Genomic DNA, 24,291 nt, shown 5'->3' with positions numbered 1-24,291 from the left:
CCATAAGAAGCTGCTTCTCTGTTATCTAATTAAAATTCTGTGATTTTTTTGCAATCTTCTATGAAGACAGTATATATCCTGGTTCTCAAAAACATTAGGTTAAATATATGAATAGAACCACAAAGAATTAAGTATTGAAGTTGTTTTTTTTTTAACTTTTAAAAGGCACATAGATATTGTAGTTTATTTTTTATCATTTCCTATTAGTACATTTGGTGTATGTTAGTTTCTTTCCTACTGTTCATTTTTCTGGACCTAATCCAAGTAATTTTTCATATCATTACTATTCTTGAGTTAAACCATAAAGTATTCTTAATGACATTAAAATTCAAAGAAAATAATGGTAGATTAACAATAAAACATTCCAGTGTGGATTAACAGGATTTTACTTCTTGGGTGGCTAAAGAATTTGCTTGACTTTTGGCCTAATCATTTTTCATTATTTCCAAGATCAATAATGAACTCTGTCAGATCTCATTATGCTATTATATCACAGCCAGATTTTGGTTGGGGCTTTTTTGGTTGTTTTTAAGATTCATCCCTTCATGAAAAAAAATATCTCCTCACTAGGATGCAATGATCTTTTCCCCCCTTTTTCCCATGTCTGTCTCTTTAGAGCTTTAGAGAATTTCCTGGCTGAATGGAGTCTCAGTACATCTTAGTCAACTGACAGAAAAATCATCTGATTAGAATTAAATAAAGTTAAACTGCAGTATGAAAAATCCATATCTTTCAAGGGAAATACAAGTGATATCTCTTTTACCAGAATTCTTGATATGATTGACTCACTTCTTAAAGGTCACAAATAGTCCCAAATTCTTAATAGCATCTATTTATTTAAAAAATATATATATATATATATATATATACGAACCTGGCAACTCTATGCATTTAACACTGGAGGAAATTAATTTATTATCTCAAAAGAGTCCATGTAATATAGTATATAGAATGCTTCTCCTGGAGTAAGAAGATCTGGGTATAAATTCATGATTTTAAGCTTAATAGATATGACCTTAGACATATTACTTAAATCTTACAGGTCAGTGTCCTCATATCTAACATGGGTAAATAGGGGGGCAGAGCCAAGATGGCAGAGGAAAAGCGGGAACTTGCTGGAGCTACTGCTCCAACCACCTCAAATACCTGTAAAAAATGACTAAACAAATTTTAGAGCTACAGAACTCACAAAGTGACAGAAAGAAACAAATCTCCCACTGAAGGCAGCCAGGCAAACCAACAGGAAGGGTCTATCGCACCAGGCTGGAAGTCAAGCAAAATCCCACATGAGCTGTGCTGGCCCAGACTAGTGGCCCAGCCTGGCTGTGGCAGACTTTAGGAGAGTGAATCACCAGGAGCTGTGGTAGTTTCCAGGCTTCTCTACCCATAGACCCCAAAGAGAAAGTAAAAGGTCAGTAGTGAATTATATTGGAACTGGGGAGAGAAGAGATAGGTCTGGCCCCTGCCCTCGGAGCAGTGGCTGCAGCTGCTACTCATAATGTAGCAGCTGCCTTCTGAGCTCCTGGCTTGCAGATCACAGGGGGACCAAGCTACTATTCAGGGAGTAACACTCTTGCTTTGACCTGTTTGGATCTAGGTCTCAGTCTTGGGTGGCCATCCTGGGGTGAGGAACACTGGTGTGCCAGAATTTGGAGTGACTGTAGAGAGGGCATACCACTCATAGCTCTGACAACAACTGCACAAAACCCCAGAAATTTGGGGCAAGGAACACTCCACTCTGGAAGCAGAATTCCACCTATGGCAAAGAGCTCAAAAGTCAAGTAGTTGAGTGGCATCTTGAACAAACAAAGGAAGCACAATCAGACCATAGAATCTTTTTTTGGGAAAAAGAGGATTAAAACATGGAACCAGAAGAAGACAATAAAGTCAAAACTTCTGCATCAAAAGTCTCAAAGAAAAATATGAACTCGTTGCAGGTGATGGAGGAGCTCAAGAAGGATTTTGAAAACCAAGTAAGAGAAGTGAGGAAAAATTGGGAAAAGAAATGAGAATGATTCAAGAAAATCATAAAATGTGAGTCAAGAGCCTGCTAAAGGAGATCCCCCACTCCAAAAAAAATACTGAAGAAAATAATACTTTAAATACCAGACTAACTCAAATGTCAGAAGAGGCCAAAAATAGGCAATGAGGAGAAGAATGCCTTAAAAATCCTATTTGCCCAGATGGAAAAGGAATCAAAAAGCTCACTGAAGAGAATAATTCCTTCAAAATTAGATTGGAGTAAATAGAAGCTTATGACTTTATGAGAAATCAATATACTATAAAATAGATCCAAACAAATGAAAAACAAATAGAAGGCAATGTGAAATATCTCACAGTGAGAAACCACTGATTTGGAAAATAGATCCAGGAGAGAAAATTTAAAAATTATTGAACTACCTTAAAGCCATGATCAAAGAAAGATACTAGACATCATCCTCCAATAAATTTTAAAGGAAAATTGCCCTAACATTCTAGAACCAGCAGGCAAAATAGAAATTGAAAGAACTCACCTATCACCTCTTGAAAAAGATCCCAAAAAGAAAGCTCCTAGGAATATTATAGCCAAATTCCAAAGTTCCCAGGTCAAGGAGAAAATATTACAAGCAGTCAGGAAGAAACAGTTTGAGTATTGTGGAAACAAAATCAAGATAATGCAAGATCTAGCAGCTTCTACACTAAGGGAGCAAAGGGCTTGGAACATGATATTTAGGAGGTCAGAGGAGCTAGGATTAAAACCAAGAATCACCTCCCCAGCAAAACTGAGCATAATACTTCAGGGGAAAATATAGAAATTCAATAAAATAGAGGACTTTCAAACATTCTTGATGAAAAAACTGGAGCTGAACAGAAAATTTAACTTTCTTTTTTTTTTCATTAATTGATGTTTCCTATGATATAGCCAAATGGGTCTCACTGGTTCCACAAATGCTTTCCAGTTTCTCACTTCTACTATGTTCATTACCTACTGCAACCTCCAACATCCTTTTCTTCCTGTGCTTTACCTCCATCACCCTTCCCAATGCCCCACTTCTTTTCTCTCTTTCACCTTCTTTCCTTCTACCACTTCTGCTTCTCTTTACACTAGGGAGCTCTCTCTTCTTGTCCCTTACTCTGTCTCTCTCTTTCTTTGCTTCTGCCTGTTTCTCTCTTACACTCTGTTCCTGCCTCTATCTCTGTCTTTTGTCTCTTTCTTTGTTTGATATTCTCTTTATCCCTCTCTAACTTTGTCTCTCTGCTCCTTCTTTTTGTCTCTGTCTGTCTCTGTCTTTCTTACTCTCGTTGCTTTCTGTCTGCATGTGTCTGTCTATCTGTGTCTCCCTGTTTGTGTCTCTTTCTGTCTCTGTTTCTCTGTGTGCCTTTATCTGTCTCTCTGTCTGTCTTTCTGTCTGTCTATCTCTCTCTCTTTATCCCTCCTTTCTTCCCTCCCTACCTCCCTCCTTCCAGCTACTGAAATTCTACTTTTTTAAAATTAATTTTTATGTTTATTTTTAGTTTATATCATTCATTTCCACAAGATTTTGAATTACAAATTTTCTCCCTGTCTTTCCCTTACCCACCACCCCAAAACAGTGATCCCAATGTATATCCCCTCCCCCAATCTGTTCTCTCCTATATCCTCTCCCATTACCGTCCTAATTTCCAGTAGGGCAAGATGGGTCTCTATACCCCAGTGCCTGCATATCTTATTCCCCAGTTGCATGTAAAAAAAAATACATACATATATATATATGTATATGTATATGTATATATGTATATGTATATATTTTAAACATTTGATTTTAATTTGATTTTAAACTTTGAATTCCAGATTCTTTCCCTTCCTCCCTCGTCACCCAGCCTTACTGGAAAGATAAGCAATTCCATATCTTTGTACATGTGTAGCAACACAAAACATTTTCATAGTGGATATATTGTGAAAGACTGACTATATTTCCCTCTGTTCTGTCCCACCCCTTACTTGTTCTATTCTCTGCTTTGACCCTGTTGCTTTTCAAAAGTGTGTGCTTCTAATTTCCTTCCCCTACAACCTGCCCTCCCCTCCATCATGCCCCCCTCATCCACTTCCCCTCTACTCTCCTGTAGGGTGAGATACACTATTTAGTGTGTATGTCATTCCCTCCCTAAGCCAAATTCAATGAGAATAAAGTTGAACCATTCCCTTTTGCCTTCCTGTTCTTCCTCTCCATTGTAAAAGTTTTCCCTTGCTTCTTCTATATGAGATAATTTACCCCATTCTTTCTCTCCCCATCCCCTCCCATTATATTCCTCTCTGACCTCTCAGTTTCACCTTTTAGGTATCATTCCTTCCTATTCAATTGGTCCTGTGCCTTCTGTCTTTGTATACCTGTACACATGTACACACACACTCACATGTATTCATATGCTCATATACCCTCCTATATAGAAATATTTGTGTGTATACATAGACACATACATATACATATATATATATACACACACATACATGCATACACACATACATTTGTATTCCTTTCAGCTATTCTCATACTGAGAAAAGTTTCATAAGTTACAATTATCGTTTTAACATGTAGGGATATAAATAGTTAGACTTTGATAAGTTCCTTATGATTTCTTTTTCCTGTTTACCTTCTCATGCTTCTCTTGCTTCTTATATCTGAATGTCAAATTTTCTATTCAACTCTGGTTTTTTCATCAAGAATGCCTGAAAGTCCTCTAATTCACTGAATGACCATACTTTCCCCTTAAACACTATAGTTAGTTTTGCTGAGTAGATGATTCTTGGTTTTAATCCTAGCTCCTTTGCCCTTTGGAATATCATATTCCAAGCCCTTCGATCCCTCAGTGTAGAAGCTGCCAGATCCTGTGTTAGTCTGATTATTTTTGCACGATAATTCAAATTGTTTCTTCCTGGATGCTTGCAATATTTTCTCCTTGATTTAGGAACTCTGGAACCTGGCTGTAATATTCCTAGGAGTTTTCTTTTAAGGATCTTTTTCAAGAAGTGTTTGGTAGATTCTTTCAACCTTTATTTTGCCCTCTGGTTCTGAAACATCAGGGCAATTTTCCTTGAGAATTTCTTGAAGGATGATTTCTAGGTTCTTTCTTTTTTATTATGGTTTTCAGGTAGTCCAATAATTTAAAACTTATCTCTCCTGGATCTGTTTTCTAGGTCAGTGGTTTTTCTAGTGAGATATTTCATATTACCTTCTATTTTTTCTTTTTTTGGATCTGTTTACTAATATCTTGATTTCTCATAGTCACTAGCTTCCATTTGCTCCAATCTAATTCGGAAGGAATTATTCTCTTCAGTGAGTTTTTGAGATTCTTTTTCCATCTTGCAAATTCAACTTTTTAAGGCATTGTTATCCTCATTGGCTTTTTGAGACTCTTTTGCCATTTGAGTTAATGTATTTTTTAAGGTGTGATTTTCTTCAATCAGGTTGTTGACTCTCTTTTCATGATTTTCTTGCATCGTTCTCATTTCTCTTCCCAATTTTTCCTCCACTTCTCTTTCTCTTTTTTTTAAAGCAATTGGGGTTAAGTAACTTGCTCAAGGTAACATGAACAGTTATTTTTTCTGGGTATAGTGCTAAGTATCTGAGCCCAGATTCGATCCCAGATCATCCCGACTCTGGGGCCGGTGCCCTTACTCACTTTGCCACCTGGCAGCCCCTAAGCAATTGGGGTTAAGCAACTTGCTCAAGGTTACATGGCCAGGTGTTTCTGGGTGAGTGCCAAGTGTCTGAGCCTGGATTTGAACCCAGGTCATCCTGACTTTGGGGCCAGTGCTCTTTCTCACTGTGCTACCTAGCTGCCCCACCTCCATTTCTCTTATTTGTTTTTCAAAATCCTTCTTAAGCTCCTCTATGGCCTGTAACCAGTTCATATATTTCTTGGAAGCTTTTGGTACTGGAGTTCTGACTTCATTGTCATCCTTCTGTTTCATGCTTTGATCCTTTTGGCCCCAAAGTAAGAATCTAAAGTTATATTGCTGTGCTTGCTTTCCTTCCTTTGCTTGCTCATGTTGTCACTCAATTACATGGCTTTTGAACTTTTTTACCACAGTAGAACTCTACTTCCAGAGAGGAGAGCTTTGTCCCAATTGCTGGTGTTTAGCAGCTGCTGGAGCTATTAGTTGGGTGTCCTCTCTGAAGCCTCCCCTGGCTCTGGCACCTGCTCACACACCCCAGAACTTCTACTCTAGACAGTACTCCAGATTCAAGCAGGTTAAATCAAGAGTGATTACCTCTCTGAATGGTCGCTTGGTCCCCCTACAATCTGCAGGCCAGGAGCTCTGAAGCAGCCATGCCACAGAGGCTGCTGCACCTCAGTTGCTTGTCCCTCTTGGGGCAGAGGCCAGACCACACTCCCAGACCCCCTGTTCCCAAAGTTCCCTGATTTTGTCTTCAAGCACCAACTTTGTCTTCAGCACCACAGCTACTGGTGATCCAGTAGTAGAACCTGTCCTGAAGTTCCTCCAGCCATGCCTGGTCGGGCTGCCCTGAGGCTAAATCCGTGGCCTCACACAGGGCTGGGCTCTACTCCCAGCACACTGCAACAGACCCCTCCTGACAGTCTGCCAGGCTACCTTCAGCAAGAGATTTGTTTCTCTCCATTATTTTGTGGGTTATGTAGCCCTAAAATTTGTTTAGAGTCATTTTATATAGGTATTTGAGGTGGTTATGGGAAAGCACATGGAATTTTCCTGCTTCTGTGCAGCCATCTTGTCTCTGACCCTCTAGAAAATTTGACTTTCAATACAAGAAGCAAGAAAAGCATGAGAAGTTAAACAGGAAAAAGAAATTATAAGGAACTTAAAGTTGAGCTATTTACATTGCTAAATGAAAAAATGATAATTGTAAATCATGAGAGTTTTCTCAGTATGAGGATTCCCTCAGTTGAAGGGAATGTGTGTGTGTATGCATACACACATACATATATGTATGTATGGCAGGGTATACATTTGTATAAATATATATGCGAGTGTGTATATATGTATGTACATGTATATATAGATAGAGGCCACAGGATGAGTTGAATATCATGGAATGATATCTAAAAAATAAAATTAAGAGGTGAGAGAGGAATATAATGGAAGGAGAAAGGAAGAGATAGAATAGGATAAATTATCTCATATAAAAGAGGCAAGAGAAAACTGTTACAATGAAAGGGAAGATCAGAAAGGTGAAAGGGAATGACTCAACCTTACTCTCATTGAATTTGGCTTAAGGAGGTAATAACATACACACTCAGTTGGGTATATTACCCTACAGAAAAGTAGAGCGGAAGGGGATAAGAGGGTGGGATGATAGAAGGGAGGGCAGATTCGGGGAGAGGGTAGTTAGTAGCAAACACTTTTGAAAAAGGAGAGCGTCAAAGGAGAAAATAAAATAAGTGGGGAGCAGTTTAGGATGGAGGGAAATATAGTTAGTCTTTCACAATATAACTACTATGGAAATGTTTTGCATAACTGCACATATATAACCTGTATTGAATTGCTTGTCTTCCCAGTGGGGTTGGGTAAGGAGGGAAGAAGGGAAAGAATCTGGAATTCAAAGTTTTAAAAACAAATGTTAAAAAAAATTGTGTTTCTTTTTTTTAATATGCAGCTCAGAAATAAGATATACAGGCACTGGGGTACAGAAATCCATCTTGCCATACAAGGAAGTTAGAGGGTATGGAGGAGGAGGATACAAGAGAAAACAGTTTGGGGGAAGGGATGTTTAGTAGGTTTGCTATCTTGGGGTGTGGGTAGGGGAGAAATGGGGTGAAAATTTATAACTCAAAATCTTGTGGAAATGAATGTTGAAAACTAAAAATAAATAAATAAATTTAAAATAAATAAAATGGAACAATAATACTTCTAGTGTTTTCCTCAAGGGGTTGCTATAAGGTTAAAATGAGCTAATTGTATTTAAAGTACTATAGTAATGTCAGTAATTATTATTTAAAAAGAGCTTTTTATTTGCCTAACCCATACTATTTATAATTTCTTTGAAAGGATGAATACTGTACAACACACAACTAAACTGTATCTCCAGTTATATGTACACAGCAGGTACCAAACTCCTTAGGCAACTTCCATTGTTAATTAATTTCAATTAAAGAAATTATAACATTCCTTCAGAAGTGTCTCAACCCAGGCTTCTCTTTAAACACATTGGCAGAATTCCTCTGAAATTCTTGAGCAACTTTCAAAGACAGCTACTTTCAAGAAATCATGTAGACCTTAAAGTGATTTGCACTTAAAGCCTGCCACCCACAGCTGAAGAAATTGAGGCCTAGTAGGTGAAATGACTTATTTCAGGTCATTTAGTTGATTAGTGTCAGTACTAAGAAAAGAACAAAGGTCTCTGAACATCTAATGTTTTTTCTCACTATCTGATTTTGACTGTGAATTAGAGAAGACTAAAGGATTTCAGCTTACAATGATTTTTATATAGATTAAACATCATATTATTGTATACATGTTTCTTTTCTTATGGGGCATGGAGAGGTAGAAGCAAGCTAATGCTGATCAGTTTTGAGACTTATAATCTTAGGTGTCTGTGGGTATTGAAAGGTCAAGTTGCCCAGGGGCTATATAAACCAATATGTGTCAAAAATAAGGCCTGAACCCAGGCCTACCTCACTCAGATGCCTGTTCCCAATATGATGAGCCCCTGCTTCATAAATTCACATAATGAAATATTAGTTAATGAAAGCAATCAGTTATATTATAGCATTTTAATTATAAAGTTAATTATTGTTGTTTAAATCAAGATTTAGAGTATCTCATCAGGTTACTAGGGCAGAAAATAGTGAAAAATATGATCTGATCATTTCCATCATTCTCACAAACTGTTAGGGGTTTCATACAAAAGGTATCTGTTACTGCAAGTTATCTTGAAGAGTCAGTTTTCTCTTTTCACTACAAAGAATTTTTGCCTCTAAATGATCTCTTCTACAGGACTATGAGGTTTATGTGCCTGTTTATTTTTCATGTCTGTTCAATTTCAGCATTTTAATTGAACTTCTTTCTCAACAGGTGTCTAAGCAGTTGTATAGCATGGGCTGCTATGAGATATCTCTGGGGGACACAATTGGAGTGGGAACTCCTGGAAGTATGAAAAGAATGTTGGAAAGTGTTATGAAAGAAATCCCACTAAGTGCTCTTGCTGTTCACTGTCATGACACATATGGGCAAGCTTTAGCAAATATTCTTACAGCTTTGCAGGTAAAACTAATCCTTCTTTCCTTTCTCCTTCCCTCCTTCCTTCTTTCCTTCCCCTCTCCCTCTCTCTCTCTTTACCTCTTTCACTCTCTTCCTTCCTTCCTCCCTTCCTTCCTTCCTTCCTCCCTTCCTCTCTTCCTTCTTTCTTTCCTTCCTCTATTGCTTCCTTTCTTCCTTTCTCCTTTCTTTTCTTCCTTCCTTTCTCCTCATCTTCCTTCCCCTTCCTTTCTTTTCACTTTATCCCTCTCCCTCTCTCTTCCCTCCTTCCTCTTTTTTTCTTTCCATCTTGAATTTTTCTTTTTAAATAAAAATAAAATTTTGGAAAGTATATTGTATATGTGTGCTTACCATGAAGGAAAGGACAGAGGAAAAAAAAACAGTTGTGATTACTTTAAAAAGTTTTTTCTGTCACAACTAGAAGTGAACCATGTTCATTTGGGCAATTAATAAAGGGATTATAGGTGTATAAGCTGTCATAGCAATGTACAGTAACACTGATTAAAGGGCACACAGCCAGCTGGATACTCCAAGTTATTTGTACTCTGAGAGAGCTTACATTGCCTGGAAAATGACAAAAAACAAAGACAAAAAAAATCCTGCTTTCAAAAGCTAAGACTTCAAACAAGTTTAACAGATTTCTAGTAGTCTTTTGAAAGACTGCACATTTTATTTTATACATCAATGCAAATGTAAGAGTCTAAGCTTTATGATTAAGCAAATACAATTCAGGTTAAGTTTATTTATAATAATGTCATAACAAAACTTACTTTAATTATTAAGAGACAGTGGGAAAAATTTTCTTAGTCTACTCAGGTTTAGACATGCAAGTCTGAAATTTTCTCTCAATTACTAGCAAGGAAGGAAATGAGGTATAAACAAGGACCAAAGATATTTGATGAAGGAGCAAAGGATGCTATTAAGGTAGGGCCTGACTCAAGCCATCACCATATAAGTTCAAGTTCTTTATAGAATGAAATTATTTTCTTTGATGATCTTTCAAAAGTTAGCAAAAGGAGGCTTGCTTAGTGATAAGACAGAAAGGATACTTCACAAGAAAATTCAGTACTTGGCTGATGTGAATGTGACCCCATTTGCATCCCTATGGAAACACATCTGGCCAGCAGGGCAGAATGTGGTAACTCTCCTGTCATTACAAAGACTGCTGAATTTGACAGATTCCAACTCTCCATGGGTGAGTATTTTTATTCTCTTAGGTAACCAGGGAATAATGTCAGTATGTCCAGAGTCTATGAAGAAGCTTAGTCAGTCAACACAGACAGTTCCAGGTCATTCAAGTCCCACTGACAGCTTTGTCATCATTTAGAGGTAAATAGCCTAACTCAAGTTGGGGAAGAGGAGAGAATCTTGGTGAATGTTACTTTACTGATAGATGGACAATGGAAGAAAAAAGTAAGAGGTTTTTTATCAAATCCTCAGAATAAGGATACATTCCCCTTAAAACCATTGAACTCTCCTCATTTAGTTTGGATATGTTTAATCCTAACCTCCCTCATTAAATCCATAAAAGAGCTTGTCTTTCTCTTGAATTCCACTCTTTCTCTTTGTTGTTGAAAGCCGCTGTTCTTCTAATCATACAGTTTTATTCATTTTCAATAATTGTCAGTTTGTCATTCGACCTTGCATCACATATCTGATAACTTGTCAAGTTTAATCATTCAGTCTCTACAATATCAGTCTTAACAATACCCTTTTCTCTTGGACATCCCTCTAATTCATACCTTCATCACCTCTCACCTGGACTTTTGTATTAACCTCTTAATTGGTCTTTGTGTCCCAAGATTTCCCAACCCTTTTCCAATACATCCTCCACATAAATACCAAGCTCTGGTCTGACCACATCTTTCTCCTATGAAATAAAATCCAGGCAGTCTCCACTGCCTTTAAAATCAAGTATAAATCCTTTGTTTGAAATTTACAACCTTTTAGAACTTGGCTCCAACCTGTGTTCTGAACTTGTTATTCATAATTGTCCTTTGTGCAGCCAAAATGACCTTGTTCAGTATATACTAGATTGTATCATCTCTTGTGTTTTTGTACTTGCATTGTCATATTTTCACACTTTTGCATTGAAGTCTTACATGTCAAATGTATATTGATCAAATTTGGAGGGAAGGTCCTTATCAAATTGGTTTTTTTTTTTAGAATCTCAGTAACCTCTTCATCTTCTGCAACTGATGGTGACATATAAACTGTAATTATTTTCCTTGTGGTCTTTATGTAAAAATTATGATTATTACAATGTGAGATGACCAAACATTTCATAAAATAATGTTTTGTAGCTTTGGGGCATATAATAAAACCAACTCTGCCACTTCCTTTGTTTGATTCTCTGGGGAGCAATTGTGAGCCATTTATTTTCCTTTATAGCAAGAATTCCAAGATTGATGTGATTCAGCAATATGTCCAAGTATTGGTCATTGGACAAGTATCTCACATTTGGAGACCCAGGAGTAAAATGAAAGTTTATAGATAGTATAAAACAGAAGTTCTTAACATGGTTAACATGAGGTCTGTGAATTTTTAAAAAATGATAACTGTATTTTAATATGATTGGTCTCCTTTGCATTCCAATATATTTTATTTTATGCATTAAAAACATCCTGCGAATGGGTGTGAAGATTTTACCAGACGACCAAAGGGACCCACATCACAAAAAAGTTTAAGGATTCTAATCTAAAAATTGTGAATCTTAACACCCTCTTCACCCTGTCCCCCACCTGTCATTTGCCACTTTACCATCCTCACTTCAGAAGCTGAGATTGTTGCACAAGACTTAGAGCCATTTTACCTTTTAGTTTGTTTCATGGGTTGGTATGATCCAACATTCATCTCCAAGGGACCAGCCTACAGATAGCAAATGAGCCTCTCTCTATTTAAGTAGGCTGTTTCCTTTTTGAGGTAGGACAGTCAGTTTCCAGGATCAAATTCATACCCATATGTCAAAATCATTCAAGATTTTTTAAGTTATACCAACAGAAAGAACCCTGCTCATCAACCCTCAGATAAAAAATATGTAAGGCACAAAATTAGGAGATATATGATCACCAATAGTTTTTATTACTTTAATTGAAGAAAACAATGCAGAGTCCAAGTTGAAATGATTTCTTGTGTGTGGTGAGGTACTGAATATTCCTGTTTGCAGAAAATGATGGTGATTATGGTGATGATGATAGCATTTGTATAGCACTTTAAGGTTTAGAAATAAGTTTGTTTTATAAATATATTACAAATACAAATTTACAAATATTATTTTATCCTCACAACAATCCTAGAAAATGGGTGTTATTCTTACTTCCATTTTATAGATGAGGAAACTAATTCAGACTGAACTTCAGTGAGTTACCCAAAATAATTTAGCTAGCAAGTATCTAAGACAGGACTTTAATTCAAGTCTTTCTAGCTTGAATTTGTCTATCCAAAGTTTGTCTATCCAAAGGCCATCTAGACTCCTCTGCCAGCTGTCACTCTTCTGGCTTCATCAAGTCAAGGCAAATTAACAACTATTATTAAGTGCTTACTATATGCTAAACACTGTGCTAAGCATCCAGGACATCAAGTTATGAAACATTTCAGATATTCCTGGAAGAAATTTATATACATGGATAAAAAGTTAAATCTGACTATTGATAAAAAGAGAGACTAAATGAATAAAATATGTTTATTGCTTATTTTATTGCATGCACTTGAATTCACAAGTAATAGAGCTTGTTCATCAATATGTATATATGGGCCAGATAGTATATATAATGAGATAGGACTGTAGTTGAACAGGAGGAGAAGAGAGGAATCTGTTGCCCATAGATATGAGGATAATTTAATAACCCCACATTTTTCTAGAAACAAAGGTCTATCTTTTTGATACCAACATGTTACTGGTGTTACAGTATGGCAATGAAATATTTCAAATAAAATTCTCCAGTATTTGAAACAAATGTCATATGAAGTACAGTGAAGATGTGTGTTGTAGGTACAATTACAAACTGAAATATACAGCAAATGAAGAACTTTGAAGAAAAAAAAGAATAAAATATATCATTGAGGAAATATATGGTAGTAAGAGAAGATTGATTGATTATGTGTCAAAGGTGTGCCATAATACTCCATTGGTATCTTCACAATTCTTGAAAGATGAAATTAGAACTTCCAGCATGTTGGGTGGACTCCCTGTAAAACTTAAGGGAGGAGTGTTGGGTATGGTGTTGAATGCCTGTAGACCCAGCTCTTCATATGCATAATAACTCTTCCAAGCTGTACTTAATAGCTCACTTAACCTCTCTCGGATTTAATTTCCTAATCTATAAAATAATAGCATCTACCTCACAGTATAGTTGTGAGACTCAGATGAGATAATCCTTACAAAGTATTTTGTAAAATTTAAAAACTTATAAATTTGGGCTATTATAACTTCCTAACTACAAGTCTTATGTCCTTTTCTCTCACCAATCCTCTGGCGAATTTTAGGCACAAATCTGATCATTCATTGCTCTGCTAAAGAACTTCCTAATAAAACATTGGTAATAAATTTCAAATCTTTTATTTTTCTGTAAAAAAAAACACCTTTTGATACTTATATAATTTTTGAAACATTTTATTACACACTTAGCAAGCCTAAGCATATTAATATATGAAACATATCATGGAGAATTGTATGTAAACCTATTAATTTTTTTGTATGGTTGCTGTTTTTTTTTAAAGAGTATTTTGAATTTTACCAGATATTAACAGAATTGTTGTGCTTGTTCACACAGCTAAGTGGGGTAATAGATAGGATTTTAAGGCTCCAGTTAGGACGAGCTGAGCCCAAATTCTGCCATAGACACTTATTAGTTATGTGGCCCTGATCAGGTTGAAGGTGACTCAGAACTCCTCTGAATCATTTTCCAAAGCCCATTCTACATCCCATACTACCAGAGTCTTTGTTGCTATCCCCCTCAACCCTCCCACCCTAAAGGTAAGTCCTAACTAAACCCAGCCCTTTCATTGTGTGCTTTGGAATGCCTGTTCCATAAGCAACAAACTTCCCTTCATCTTAAATCTTTGCTTTCCTACTCCTTAAATCTATTAGCTCTTATTGAAACCTAGCTTCCCTCTGATGACACAGACTCTCTGGCCACCCTTTCCAATATTGACTGCACCTTTACTCCTCCTTAGCTCATTGATTGAGTTGCAGGAGATGGAATACATTACTTCCAATTTCTTTCCTTCCTCTATCACTCCCTCTGCAGGCTCCTTTCCTTTGGGGTTCATGCTATTTATATCTACCACTCAATTAAAATTCTGGTAGCTGCTGTCTACAGACCCCCAAGTCACCCTCATTTCCTCCACGGGTTTGTTATCTGACTTACAGTTTTTCTCCCTTTCTCAACTCCTGCTCTTATACTATATTGATTCTCCCTCAAATACCCAAACTACTTACTTCTTCAACCTACTCACCTCCTATAATCTACTCCTCCATCAAATCTCAACCACACATAAAGATGGTCATTCCCTTGATCTTCCTATCACCTTCAAAGGTACCACCTCTATGGTCAAGAATTATGAAATCCCCCTATATTACCATAAACTGTTGGCTTCTTACCTCTCTCGGTGTCTTCCCCTATATAATCCTTCTCTTACACTGTGGCCCCCAGTCCTTTGACCCCAAAGTTCTCTTCCCAAGTCATCTTCCCAAGGCAACTATGTGGCACATTGAATAGGGCACTGGCCCTGGAGTCAGGAGGACCTGAGTTCAAATCTGACCTCAAACGCTTAACACTTACTAGCCATGTGACCTTGGGCAAGTCACTTAATCCCAACTGCCCTGCCTTCCCCCCTCAAAGAAAAAAGCAAAAAAAAAATAAAATCTGCTTTCCAAGTCATCTTCCCTGCACTAGTCATTCTCTCTTCTCCCTATCTTGCCTCCTTGGTGAACCAATTCAACTCTACACTGTCCCTTCTTGAACACCTAGTCCTTTTATCATATCACTTGTTTGTGTCCAACCAAGCCTTACCCTTGGATTATTCTTACCATTTGTTACCTTTGCTCCTTTACACATACTGTTGATTGTAGGTGGAGAAAATCATGTAACCATTCTGATGAGGTCCACTACAAAATTATGTTACATAACCTCAACTGGACTTTTCCTTTTATACTATCTTTATTAAATCCCTATCCCAGTCTCTTCAGTGACTCTTCAAATCTGTTTTTTTCTGTCATTAAAATGGCTCCCCTCCATCCATATTCTAAGCTGAAAACCTTGCCTTTTATTTTACCCCCTCCCCCTGGCAAAAAAAAAAGAATTGAGACTTTTCACCAGGAACTGCATCTTCTCCCGTCTTCCACATCTTCTATTATTCAGGTGCCTTCTGCTACCTTTTCCTCATTCACCTCAGCCTCACAGTATGAGGCGACCTCACTCCTTACCAAGGCTATTGTCTCTACCTGTTTCCATCCCACCTCCTCCATCAGATTGCTCCTCTCTCATCCACATTTTTTCACTTATATTCAACTTTTCCCTCTCTACTGGATCATTTGCTACTGCCTACAAATATGCCCATGTCTCTCCTATCCTGGTAAAACAAAGAAACAAAAAAACACCTCACTGTATCCTTCCATCTGTACTAACTATCCTCCTATATTTTTGACACTTTGTAGTTCAATTCTTTAATAAACATCATCTCCAATAGGTGCCTCCACTTTCTCTCCCCTCTCTCTTCTCAACCCCTTACAGTCTGGCTTCTGACATTATCATTCCACTTAAATTGCTCTCTCCAAAGTTACTAATGATCTATTAATTGGCAAATTCAATGGCCTTTTCTCAATTTCCTTTCTCCTTAAACTCTGAGCAGACTTAGACACTACTGATCACTCTGTCCTCCTTGATACTCTCTTCTTACTAAGTTTGCAGACATCACACTCTCTTGGTTTTCCTCTTACCTATCTGACTATTTCTTATGTGTGTACCCTCTACTAGATACTCTTGCAGATCACATGCTGTAACTGTAGGTATCCCTCAGGGTTCTTTCCTGGGCCCTCTTCACTTCTCCTTCTTTGCTATAATACTTAGTGATCTTATCAGCAACCAAGGATTTAATTTCATCTCTATGCTGATGATGCTCAAATCTACATTTCTTGCCCCAATCTTTCTGCTGATCCTCAGTCTCACATCTCCAACTTCTTCTCAGAAATCTCAAACTGGATGTTCAGCAGGTATCTTAAATTTAATATATCTGAAAGAAAGCTTATTATATTTCCTCTTTAACCCTCCTTCCCTCCCTTCTCTCACCCTTCATATCCAAACTGTTGTCATTGCCAATTTAACCTTCACAACACCTTTCAAATATATCCCCTTCCTCTAACACTGTGAGCACTTTAGTGCAGGCCCTCATCATTCCTGGGTTATTATAATTGTCTCAAGACTCTCTTCACACCAAACCACTCTGCATTCAGACACTAAAGTAATTTTCCTAAAATGTAGTTCCCCCTCCCCCCGCCCCATACCCTCTGCCTACATAATACAGCAAATTTCATTGACTTCCTGTTGTCTCTAGGAATATATACAAAATGCTCTGTTTAGCATTCAAAACTAATCCAGCTTACCCCCTTACCTTTCCAATCTTCTTTTACCTTATTCTTTGATCTAGTTACACTGGCATCCTGTCTATTAACTAAAAAGACAAGAGATGGAGTGACCATCTCTAGGTTCTGGACATTTTCTCTGTCAATCCCCCATTCCTGCAATGCTCTCTCTATATCTCTCTGACTACTGACATCTTTGGCTTCCTTTAGGTAGCAATTAACATCCCAGAAGCTTTCCTTAACTACTCTTATTTCTAGTCCTTTACATCTGTTAAGTACTTCCTATTTATCTTGTATATAGCTTGCTTTGTATATATTTGTTTGCATTTTGTCTCTCCACATTAGATTGCAAGATCCTTGAGGGAGTACCATCTTGTGCTTCTATTTATATTCCCCAGTGCTTAGCACAGTGTTCATTATTATATTATATATATATATTAATTATATATGTAATATATAATAAAATTATATATTAAGTACATAGTAGGTGCTTCATAAATGTTTATTGATTCCTCATCTGTAACATGGGGGCATTTAAACTAGGTGATCCTTAATTTACTCTTTAGTTCTAAAGCTTTGATCATATGACCTCTTCTGTGTATTAAAAAAAATATATTTAATTGATGTTTTTTCTTCTTTTAAAATCTCAGTCATTTCTCATAAACTTTCTCTTCCCACAAATAGACACCCTCCTTGAACAAATAAATAAAATCAAACAAAATAAGTCAGAACAATGACTATGCCTAAAAATTCTTTTCTCTTAATAAAGCTTTAGTCCATCACTTTTCTGCATATGAGTGGGAGGTATAGCTTCATCTGTCTCTTGAAATCTTGACTGGCCACTGAATGAAAGAAATGAAAACTTCTTAGACTGTACTCTAAAATCTAGTAGGCTTTTCGTGGGAAACAGGCCCAAGTTCCCCTTCACTGGAAAAAAAAAACATGATTTACAAGGACTCAAAACTCAGAGCAGTATGGAGTCACCCCTCTCCTAAATGACACCTCAGCATAAGTTATACCAAATAAGGACAGAAGTGCTTTCTCAAATGTACATTGGGTGGTCTACTGATTCCTTGTTCGATGTACTTGAGTTAGATTGCTGCACTTAGATTGTGCACCTGACTTCTAGCCAATGGAAGAAAAGGGTCAGCAGAGGAGTGAGGGAGAATACTGTGTTAGGGCTTTTTAACTTCGCCATTTCCTTTTGTAAATTGCTTCTCCTTCCTGACCATTTGTCAGGAGAGGGGGTTGTCCTTTCTCAAGATTATACTAAACCATTCTTTTCTGCTTCCTACCTTGAGAAACCTCTGAGTATTATTTGGGTAAGGATTTCTGTTGCACAGTTTTTGGGGTGCACACACCACTGTATTGATAAAAAGTATAAAGTCTTTCAGAGTTGTTTTCCTTTTTTGTTGTTGTGATCATTGTTTCTACATTCTTCTGTTTCTACATCAATTCACACATGTGTAAGATTGCTTTTCAAGCATCTCCAGAATGTGGCACCACTCTGACATTCCAGGATTTTATCAAACTCCTTGTCTATGAAAGTACTTTTACTTTTACCAAACTATTTTTTTAAGAAATCAAACTACATTAATTATACTACACCCAAACTGGGATGATTTGATTTCCCTCCTCCCATTCCATATTATTTCCATGACTCTGTTGATGCTGTTCTCTATACCTGAATTTCCTTTCCACCCCTGCATCTATTTGTATTGATATCCTGTTCATCTTAAGAATTGAAAATCTCTAATATTACCCTTTGCCTCCTACTTGTACTCCAGATCTTGACTTGGGGCCCTGTGCTTCTTCTTGGAGGAAATTCATCATGTCTAATCTGTTTTACATTTACCTGCTCTTGTCTGACTATCTTTCTGCCCTGTTACCACCACTCTGTTATCACCTTACAGCATCTCTGCCCACTCCAACTCCCTTCTAGTTTTAGCTCTTGGAACAGTAATCAAATTATCATTATTGTGCCTGAAAAGGACATGCTAAATTGCACTATCACCACACTCACAATCCTTGGGACTTTCTTGACAAACACCCCTTCATAGCCACCATTCTTCTATATTGTATTCCTCTATTCAAATGTAAGCTACTTGAGAAGAGGCATTATCTTGCTTTTTCTATTTGTTTCCTTAGCACTATTAGGGTAGTTCCTGGAACCAGGTAAGCATTTAATAAATGACTTTTCATTCATTCTGTACCTTCAACCATTCTTCATATGTCACGTGCCTGCCTCTTCACTCATCTTGATTATTTATTCTCTTATGACTTTTAGTTTGTCAAGGTTCCTCTTACATATGGTGCTCAGATCTTAACAGAGTGCTCTAAATCTATTTTGACTGGTACAGACCACAGGGATACTACTATGCCATAACTCATTCTGGAAATGCTGTTATAATTATCATGCTTTATCAATGTTATCATAGATAGCTTTAATATGGTCTATAAGACTGAAGACTTATAATTTTTAATAAAATTAATAAGTTAATTGATTAAAGTTAATGTATTTCTGTAGCCAAATTAGCTTTCTGTCCTAAATTTGATGTTCTATTTCTTGTCTCTCTGCCTTTGCTAATACAGTTGCCTATGTCCAAAAGGCACTCCCTTCTCATTTCTGCATTAGCAAATGCCTAGCATATTTCTAGCACAATTCAAGTGCCCCCTATTCTATCAAATCTTTCCTTATCCTTCCAACTATTAATTCCTTCCTCTCTCTGTCTCTGTGTCTCTCCTTCTCTCTCTCTCTCTTTCTCTCTCAGTTACTTTGTATTACTTTATAGATGTGTTGTATTTTTATCTGAACATAACATGACCCATACTTAATAAATGTAAGTTTCATGAAGTCAGAAGCTGATTTTTAATTGAATTAATTTGACTATAATAATGATTGAGAGATCAGATATCACAATTGTGTATATCTAAAATTTTGGGACTTATGGAAGAGGTGGACGTCTTGTGAATGAAACAGAACATTCTTATATTCTTGGCTACAATTCCATTGCCAATATAAAGAACATTGGTTTTGGGATAAGAAAACAAGGATTCAAATGCCATGTCTGTGACTTGTTTTGTGAACTTTGACAATTGGCTTAAACTGTCTGGGCCTCAGTTTCTTCATCTAAATATTAGTGGGTTTAACTTAATGACCAATAAGATCTCTTCCAGCTCTAAATCAGTGATTTATGTTGTCATTTTAATTGAGGTGTTCCTGCACAAAGACATCTTATCTGCCCTTGGGAAAATACAAACTTGTTGGGAGGGAGAAAAGAAGCAAGTACCTCATAAACTGCCTAGCCTAATGAGCAAGCACAATTCCAGAACATTCCCAAGGAGAAATTCCAGAAGGGTATATCAGTAGTGATTTGTGATTCGCCTACTGAGCAACTACATTCTCATGTGGCTCCATGTAAGGACAATTTATGGTCAGAGTAGGGTGAACATGGCTTTCTTCTTCTAGCAGCTGTACAACCCCAGATGAAAACTTGTACTTGGATGGAGCAGTCAATATTGGTGATATAAGGGTCCCAACACTGTATCTTAAAAATATAGTGGAAAGTTTATGAACAGTCCTAAAATAAGAAAAGTATTCTTCCCTTAGAATATTTTTTCCCACATTCTCATGTGAAATATTTTAAGGAACTATTGGGACTAAGGGGAAACTAATTGGGAATTTAGTAAGTCTGAGCTTTGAAATTTCAATAAACATCCTTTCCATCAGGGAAGATTTCTGAGCAGCCCCCCAAAAGGCTAACTCAACCTCTTGTTTATAATCTGATATTGTTTTAGAAGGAAAGCATGACATTATATATGGTATATGAGAAATATTCTAGTGAAGGGTTCAGAGAACCTGGGTTCGTATCTTGTCTCTACTATTCATTATTAATATGAATCATTTAAACACTTTTGTTCTCATTTTTTCTCATCTATCAGATGGATGCTGGACAAAATGAGCTCTAAACAGCCTATCACAACCAATCCTATAATTCTATGATTATTCAGTTCATTTTATATAATTCTTGAGATCCATTTTATCTGAGTTATAAATCATAGCTTGGAATAGTATAGCTTGGAAAGTATAGCTTGGAAAGATATAGCCATTTAAATGGTTGAACACATTATTTATCATCTGCTTATGTATGGTAGTATGTTAAATAAATATAAAAATAATAGGTTTTATTTCTTTTATAACATGGTACATTTTTATGATGAGCACTTTCCACCATAATCCTATAAAGAATACAGTGTATTACTATTATTACCAATTGATTGATGAAGAAATTTAGGCTGTAAAAGACTTGGGCAAATTCATACAGCAAGTCATGAAGTTGATATTTGAATTCTGATAGGTCCAGTGCTCTTCTCACTGCAAAACATTCCTCTACTATTAAAGGACTGATTGATTTTTTTTTGTCACATAACTGATATAACCATTTTTTTTTATAACCACTTGGTAGTTTAAAACTAGAAAGTGTTGTACTAAAGCCTTTGGATTTAAAATTTCTCTGAGCTCATCTTTTTCATAAAAGGAAAAGTCTGCTTTTCATAGGTGTTAGCTAATCAGGAAGAAGAAAATACTCTAAATTATATCTGTGTGAAATTTGCCATGCAAACAATAATTCTGAGTTTTTACTGAAAAAAAAAAGTCTGAGTGAAAGTAGAAAACTAGTTGGAAAGTAGAAAACAGGTCTCCCTCCCTAAATCTGCCTCTCTCCCTTCCTTCTTTCACCTTTCCCCTCTCAACTCTGTTAAAAAGATGTATGTCCTGTTCTCTTCCCCCCCCTCCCCCCATAACACAAGAGTATGACATTCAAATATCAGGCCATATGAAGGTTTTTATTTTATATTTTTATAAGGCCAAAAATCAATAAATGAAGCTTAACCTTGTTCTCCATGTGCATAGTTGCTTGGCTGACATTAAAAAAAAAGAATGCAAAGATCAGTTCTAGTGAGGACTTATTTTGACTTGATAACACATGTGCACAAATAGTTATTCATCCTTTGGAAGTAAGGATACAACCTTACATGAAAGTAAGAAAAAGAGAAGTTATAACCTTGAATCGAAGACAGTTCAATTTTTTTTTTAATAGTGGAGAACTTCAAGACTGTATATTCATTTTCAGTACTATTAAGATCCCTGAGTTCCTGTGTGGCATCACAATAACTTTGCTAACAAGAATCATAGTCTGTCTGCCCCTTAGAAGGTGAATATCCTGAGTTGCTGTAGTCCCTGTGCTTTGCCCCCAAACAAACAAACAAACATATACCTCAGTTAAATTCAAGCAACGTTTATTTAGTGCCTTGTGTATATTCTTTTAGACTTTGAGGACACAAATCATAAAGCAGTCCCTTCTTCCCCCTCCCATGGAGCTTACATTTCTACTTAGATAGAAGAAAGGTGATAGTGGGGGAAACATAATCTGTGCATATTAAATAGAAAACATATACAGAATTACCTAAAATAATTTCATGAATGTGACCATCCTAATAATGAAGGTTAGGAGAGTTCTTCTTTAGGAGGAAGAAGTAGAGTTTTGCTTTGAAGAAATCTAGGAATTCTGTGAGGCAGAAGTGAGGATGGGAAAGCATTTCTGATGTCTTTTGGGCAATTTTAATTTTAGCTAGCCTCTCCTCACTTGGATAATTTGATCGTTGCATGGTAAACATAAACTTCATTGTAATACAACTTTACCAATTTGGTGTAGGACCTTCTAGAATTTGTGTTCTATTGGCATGGTCTTCAAGAAACCAAGTTCATATCTAATGACTTCAATGAGTCATTAAAATAGAACTGTGGTGGCTCTTTGGTACTATGAAAGTCAGTAAATATTATTAATAATAGTAATAATTATTATTATGAATTAGCATTTGTATAGCACTTTAAGACTTCCAAAACCCTTTGTGAATATTATCTTATTTGATCTTTTTAACAACCCTGGGAGGTAGGTGCTATTATTATTCCCGTGTTTCAGATAAGGATACTGAGACACAGAAAGATTAAGTGACTTGTCCAGGGTTATGCAGGTACTAAGTGTTGGAGGTGGAGTTTGAACTCAAGTCCCCCTTTCTCCAGGCTTGGAACAGTGTGCGCTGTGCCACCAAACTGCCCACATGACAATATGGCATAATGATGGATCTGGAGTCATGAAGCCTTTTAAATCTTGTTTTCTTACTGGTTGTGTGATTATTGGGCAAGCCATTTAATTTTTCTAAGTCTTAGTTTCCTCACCTGTAAAATTGGGATAATAATGCCTGTTGTACCTATGCCACAGGGTTGTGAATATTTAAAATGTCATGTTTGTTACAAAATACTTTGCAAACTTTAAAGCAGCTTAACTATAATTACATGTTTCCTATTATTATATATAGCTTTCTAACACTTGCCTCTTGGTGAAAAAATGAATATTCTTAACTCTGGATATGTTTTTTTTTTTAAATTTTAAATGTTCATGCCACCATAGGAATGAATGTTTCAGTTTAGATATGTTTAGGAAAATCTACAAAAACCCCTTGGTCTTTTGCTTTGAAATGGTGTCTAAAAATAATCTTCAAAGAGGGACAGTTATATTGAAGCATTTTCTTTTAAAAACAATTTATTAAATTTGGATAGATTTTTGTTTAAAAATAGTAACTTTATGCTTTGACTGAATTCCACTATTCTTTCAAACTAATTTCTTCATAATCAAATAGTTGCCAGTCACTCTTACAGTGATAGTAATGAAACAAAAGAGCATGGAAATAAAGTTCTTTTAATTCTTTCAGTAATATAAATTAATATAGTTATGAAATGTTATCATTTTATAGGCTTAACATATAAAATTGGATACAAGATTCTCTTGGAATTTTATTATTTTGTGTGCTATTTTCATTGCTTTGCTATTTTCCCTTTATTTTTCTTTTTCATTATTTCCCCACCAACAGAAGTTAAGAAAACAAGGATAGCTCCTAGACAATGGGAGAGATGGTGAACATGGTAAATGAGCAGTGCGTTTTCATATTCTATAAAGAAAGGAGCTGAATGTTAGCTCTGGAGTTGTTTGCCTTATGCTCAAACAGTGGTTAGTTACAAAAACAAACAAATGAGTGCTTATCCATGTGACCCTTTCTCACAGTTTTTGGATCAGATTAAGTAGGGTAATATATCTGAAAATAGAATTCATTATTTCCCTTTGAGGAGGAACAAAAAAAATCAATTTTTCAAATCTATATACCTAATTATTTTTGTCTAAATACATAAAAGCATAGGTATAGCAACTTATATCATCTGTATCTAATCTCTTTATCTCTATTTCTGTCTTTATCTCAATCTATAACTATCTATATCTGCCTCTATTTCTGTATCTGTCTGCTCCATTGTGAACACAAATGTCACATTCATATACATACACACACTCTATACACACACACACACACACACACACATACACACACACAGAAAATGAATTAGAGAAGAGTAGCCTTAGTATCAGAAAAACCAGTGTTCAAGTTTCACCAACAGTCAAAT

The 24,291-nt window shown here is 36.3% G+C and overlaps 1 protein-coding gene across 1 annotated transcript in view; it reads left to right on the top strand.

Annotated features, from left to right (window-relative positions):
- The window catches only part of HMGCLL1 (3-hydroxy-3-methylglutaryl-CoA lyase like 1), a 281,965-nt gene that overhangs the window by 178,469 nt on the left and 79,205 nt on the right, over positions 1-24,291 (top strand). Inside the window, exon 7 of the mRNA XM_069070749.1 lies at positions 9,014-9,202. Within this exon, the coding sequence (XP_068926850.1) occupies positions 9,014-9,202 (189 nt within the window). The remainder of the gene's footprint in view (positions 1-9,013; positions 9,203-24,291) is intronic.

This window comes from Petaurus breviceps, unplaced genomic scaffold (assembly GCF_028583685.1).
Source record: "Petaurus breviceps papuanus isolate PSGF00001 unplaced genomic scaffold, PetGlider_PUasm1.0 90822, whole genome shotgun sequence".
NCBI classification, from domain to species: domain Eukaryota; kingdom Metazoa; phylum Chordata; class Mammalia; order Diprotodontia; family Petauridae; genus Petaurus; species Petaurus breviceps.
This window is presented reverse-complemented; position numbering and strand designations above follow the sequence as displayed.